Here is a 4,938-nt window from a genome sequence, read left to right on the forward strand (position 1 = left end):
TCCTGAAGAGAATAAGGGAATATGCAACCTTTCCTCAACTGAGGACATCTGTGCAGTGTGTGGACACAGCTGGGAAAACCTCTGCGTGCCCAGCAGTGTGCACAGGGACTGTGAGATGAGTTGGTGGTTGACCTTCCTTTGATGCTCTGACTTGCTCAGTGCCACCGCCTCTCCTGCCAAAAGGTTACAGCAGACAGACTGGGATCAGATGAACTTGAATTAGGGGACCAGATGAAGATAAGCAAGGGAAGGTCCAGATTAAACCAATCCTCTGTCTGAATACAGGGTGTAGGTTGTCAGGCACCTGCCCCAAGCTCAGGTGCCTGCCTGGCCCCGACGGTGGGAGACCCTCTGGGTACACTTGGGCAGATGCAGCTGTGGGGTGGAGTTGGTCAGTGTGACACCCTGATACTCTGGGGCGTCAGCCTGGCCCTGTCTGGGTGTCTGAGTCACGACGGGTGGGATGCGCCACACCTTATGTTTCCCCTCCACCAAAGCAAGCCCAGCAATGTGACACAAAGTAAAGGAGTTATGTTAGAGCTCTGATCCCACCATCTGACCCCGACGGGTGGACTCCCACAGTGATCTCACCCCACCAGCTTACTCAGCTTCACAAGTAGCAGAGAAAGGTCATGCTCAGTTAAAACCAAAATGTGCTTTCTTGCAGCTTTTCCCCCTTGGGCCAGAGGCTGTATCCCTGACTTGGGCAAAGATCCAGTTGGAAATAATGGATGTAATTACCTTGTAAGCACCTCAGTGGAAAATATTGGTATAGTTAATTATACAGGGATGCAATGCTAACCCATTTCCCAGTGTTTAAAATACAAATATTAATGCTTTCTCCTTTGGGGTTTTGAGAAGATTAGTTATTGCTGCAGTCTAACTGAATTGTTAAGTTTTTCAGCTATTGCAATCATTTTAATGAGGTTTCCAGTGCAGGTTTTAACATCACTGGCTGGCATCATGTGTAGGAGTGTTACTCTCAACAGAGCTGGGGTTTGAGTGCCCCTGCAAGAATGAGGTCTTTGGCCATGGCCCTTTAAGTATCCAAAACTGAGATCTCTTTCAAAGGATGTTTGAGTTTAGTGTTCTCAAATTGAAGATAAGAAACTCACACATTGAGTATCCAGAGAATTGAAATTGAAATTTGAGTATCAGGAGAATTGAGAAGGATACCCAAAACCTGGGACTTAGGTACCTTTCAAGAAATCCTGATTAAATTGTCTACGTGAAAATGCCTCTCTTTCGTTAGGGATCATAGGAAACAGTGTAATAAACTCACAGCATGCACTGAGCATGTACTCTAGTATTTTAACATTATGGCTGATTGACTTTCCAGGTGTTGAACAAGGAACCTGGTATTTCTATATCAGTCTGTCTGAAAATCCCCATCGCTTTCAGTCAGCTGCTGGGAGAGCCCTCTGTGAGCAAATGAGCAAAAGCCACTATATGTGTATTTGGTAACATTTCTGAACTATCTGTATGCTAGCAGAAAAGCTCAACTCTCTTCTTGTATCTCTGCAAAAGGAGTGGAGACAATTTATGAAAACAGAACTGTCCTGAGATTTCCCTTGAAGGTACCTGAGGAAGTTTTTCCAGAAAAAAAAAAAAAAAAAAAAAAAAATAGGAGACATCAGCACTTTGGGCATAGGCCTTATTGTTCAGCAACAATCACATTTTGCACGAGGCCACCTCTCCTGCCAGGAGCTGCGGTCACAGGCAGCACCATGGGGCCTGGTGCACCTGCCCCAGCACGAAGAGGGAAGGGACAGGCACAATGCCCTGCTGGGGAGCCCTGACACACAAAGGCCCAGACTTCTTAGGTTGCTATGGGAATTAATGAGGCCAGCAATTGGGAAATCCAGCCAGGCAGCTTAGGAGACTCCTGCTCCAACACAGAGCAGCGTTTGCCCTCCCGCCCTGCTACAGCAACCAGGGCCATGCACTTCAAGCAAAGGGCAGATCGCTACTAAAAACTGCTTTTATCTAAATATTTTCTTGAGAAATAAGCCTTACTGCCTGTGCTATTTTCAGTTTTGTGCCTGTTTTGCTGCTATACCAGCTCACTGGGAGCCCAAGCACAAGCCACAAGGCTTCCCATGCTCAACAGCAACAAGGATGGATTAGTCACCACCTTGACTTTTGAGTACACTTCCACACACCATGCACAGAAAAACTAAGGAAGCAGCTCCCCCGAAGGGAAATAAAACCACCATCCTCTAAAAGCTGCTAGACAAGTATTTCAGCCTGTGGAAAAAAGCCAAATAAAAGCATGTGCAGGCAACAGGCAAACTCTGGTCTAGTTCAACACCATTCAGGTGTACTGCCACAACCTGAGGACAGTCTCTGTGAATCACAACGCTGCTCTCACAAGTGTCAGCATAGAATCTTTTAATACTTGACATAAAAAACTGCATACACTATAGTTTTATGTAAACATCATATACATCTCAGATTTTGCCATGTCAGTTTATTAAAAACAGTCTCAGTACCACTGTTGAGGGAAGAGGGAGAAAAGTAAACAAACATAAACGGATACATTTGTTCTCTGAAACAGAGAAACACAAAATTATTTTCACCCAGGTTGGCCACCCTGTGAAAATAAGTTTTAAATAAACCTTGATTCTTTCAACTGCCCTTTAGTACTGAAGTTTGATGTACTCACTGAATAAGAGCAGTGCTTTCACCCATTTTTTTTCCAAGGCAAAAGTATACAGTGGTATTATTTTGTCTTGTGTTGAAATCAATTTTAAACAAGACCCAGATGAGGTTACTGAGTAAGAATGTTTCCAATGCTACAGTGTTGTATGCAGATGACGAGTGCATTGAGTATTTAATTTAAACATAAAAAAAAAGAGTCCACGAAGTTGTGCAAAGTAACTTCTTTTGAAAATAAACTTTTAAATAAACCCAAATCAACACACTTGCAGGAAACAACATCAAAAGTAAGGAGCAGGCACCAAGATCATAATATGGCAATGTCATCCCCTTGCTCATCCTGCCTCATCCGTCAGGAGGTGGATGTCCAGCAAGCAGGACAGTTCAGCTTTACTTTCTGGCCTGGTGGCTTCTGCAGCTGGAGTCAGTTGAAGGCTCCTGTTATCAGCAGGCATCAGTCACTCAGGTCAAGTTCCTTTGCACAACACAAGTCCCACCTGGGCACCCCCTCCCCAGCTCACTTTAAATAAGCACCCCCTGCACTACCCCAGTTTGCACAAGACAAAAAAAGTAAGATATATACAGGCTTCACTTGGGATGACCCTCCCCTCCCCGTCTCAGTCTTCAGGGCACTAATTTCCACAGCAGGTCAGGCTCAGGCTGAAACACGTGAGGGAGAAGCGAGAATGCTGCAGGCAGCCTGGGAGAGGCAGCCCCTTTCCCCAGCTCGCCTGGCTGGAGGCACATGCAGGCAGGAGGCAGAAGTCCCTTCGAGCATCTCAGCTCCACCGCCCTCCTCTTGCAAAAGAGAGGAGGCTGCCCGGGAGCAGCAGGTGTTGGCAAAGGGGCAGAGCCGGGTGCAACGTTTGCTCAGTCCAGTCTCAGCAGCTTTTTGTTGTTGAGTCCGCGACTAACTCACGGGGGCCGGTGGTAGGAGAAGGCTTCTCCCCACTTTATTCCCAAGACTCAGGGCATGCAATCCCCCCCCTCCCTCTGTCCCCACGGCTGAGCAAGCACAACCCTTTTCGGCCAAGGCTCAAGGAGCGTGCTCCCTCCCTCAGCCCCCACCCCATCCACGGCCAGCCCCCAGCGGAGGGGGCAGGCAGATGCCGTGTGCGTGCATAACCCAGCTCCTCTCCACCTGCCAACAGGTGACCCAGGCGCTGTGCCCAGCGCCCCGCTCCAGACACGCCCTATAGGACTTTGCAGCAGTTGATGCAGCCGTTCTGGGTGCCGTAGCGCTTCTGCAAGGCTGCCCGGGTGGCCGTCTCGAAGACCTCCCGGACACCCTCCTTGGTCTTGGCCGAGCACTCCAGGTAGTCGTAGGCCTGGATGCGAATGGCCATGGCCCGGCCGTCCTCGGTGCGCACCGGCTCCTGCTTCATGCGGGCCAGCTCGTTCCGCACGTGTTCGTCGTTGCGCAGGTCCTTCTTGTTGGCCACCAGGATGATGGGGACGTTGGGGCAGAAGTGCTTGACTTCGGGCACCCACTTCTCTGGGATGTTCTCCAGCGAGTCCGGGCTGTCCACAGAGAAGCACATGAGGATCACATCGGTGTCCGGGTAGGAAAGGGGACGCAGGCGGTCATAGTCCTCCTGGCCAGCCGTATCCCACAGGGCCAGCTCCACCTGCTTGCCGTCCACCTCGATGTCCGCCACGTAGTTCTCGAAAACGGTGGGCACGTAGACCTCGGGGAACTCGTCCTTGCTGAAGACGATGAGAAGGCAAGTCTTGCCACAGGCACCGTCCCCCACCACCACGAGCTTCTTGCGGATGGCGGCCATGGGCAGGCTCGCCAAGCTGGCCTTGCCGTGCAGTAGGACGATGGCAGCGCCCTCCTCCCCGCGGCCGCCGCCTCCCGCTCCCTCTCGCTTCTCACAGGGCACCGTGGCGAGCCGGCCCGCGCAGGCAGGCGGGCGCACCTTCCTCTCTGTGCGCACCGGCACCGCGCCTCCGTCCCCTGCCTCGGGGGAGCGCTACGGCCGCAGGGCAGCGCCGCCGGTCCCGGAGCCCCACAGTAGAAGCGCTGCCGCCGGCCACCGCTCACCGCCCGCTCCGCGCAGCCACTGCCGCAAGCTGCGGCCCGGCGCCGCTATTTAAAGGCACTCGCGACTTTCTTAATATAGCCGGCCAATGGGAAGGCAGGGAGTGAGGTCATCCCCGGCGGGGAGCGCTGCGATTGGCGGGCGGCCGCGGGCGAGAGGCGGGGCCGAGGGCGGCCGGGGGAGCGGCCGGGCCTTTTTTTTTTTTTTTTTTTTTTTTTTTTTTTTTTTTTTTTTT

The 4,938-nt window shown here is 51.4% G+C and overlaps 1 protein-coding gene across 1 annotated transcript; it reads right to left on the reverse strand.

Moving 5' to 3' along the window:
- Nucleotides 1-2,374: 2,374 nt before the first annotated feature.
- Nucleotides 2,375-4,743, reverse strand: RHOB (ras homolog family member B). Its single transcript, XM_042032904.1, has one exon. The coding sequence runs from the start codon at nucleotides 4,440-4,442 to the stop codon at nucleotides 3,852-3,854; it is 591 nt and encodes a 196-aa protein (XP_041888838.1). The 5' UTR covers nucleotides 4,443-4,743; the 3' UTR covers nucleotides 2,375-3,851.
- Nucleotides 4,744-4,938: the final 195 nt, after the last annotated feature.

The sequence above is a fragment of the Corvus kubaryi genome, unplaced genomic scaffold (genome assembly GCF_017639235.1).
Source record: "Corvus kubaryi isolate FWS band 111438036 unplaced genomic scaffold, C.kubaryi_AGA036_p1.0 37354, whole genome shotgun sequence".
Taxonomy (NCBI): Eukaryota; Metazoa; Chordata; class Aves; order Passeriformes; family Corvidae; genus Corvus; species Corvus kubaryi.

Coding starts and splice junctions, on each gene's coding strand:
- RHOB (XM_042032904.1), bottom strand. CDS start 4,442: ATGGCCGCCATCCGCAAGAAGCTCGTGGTGGTGGGGGACGGTGCCTGT.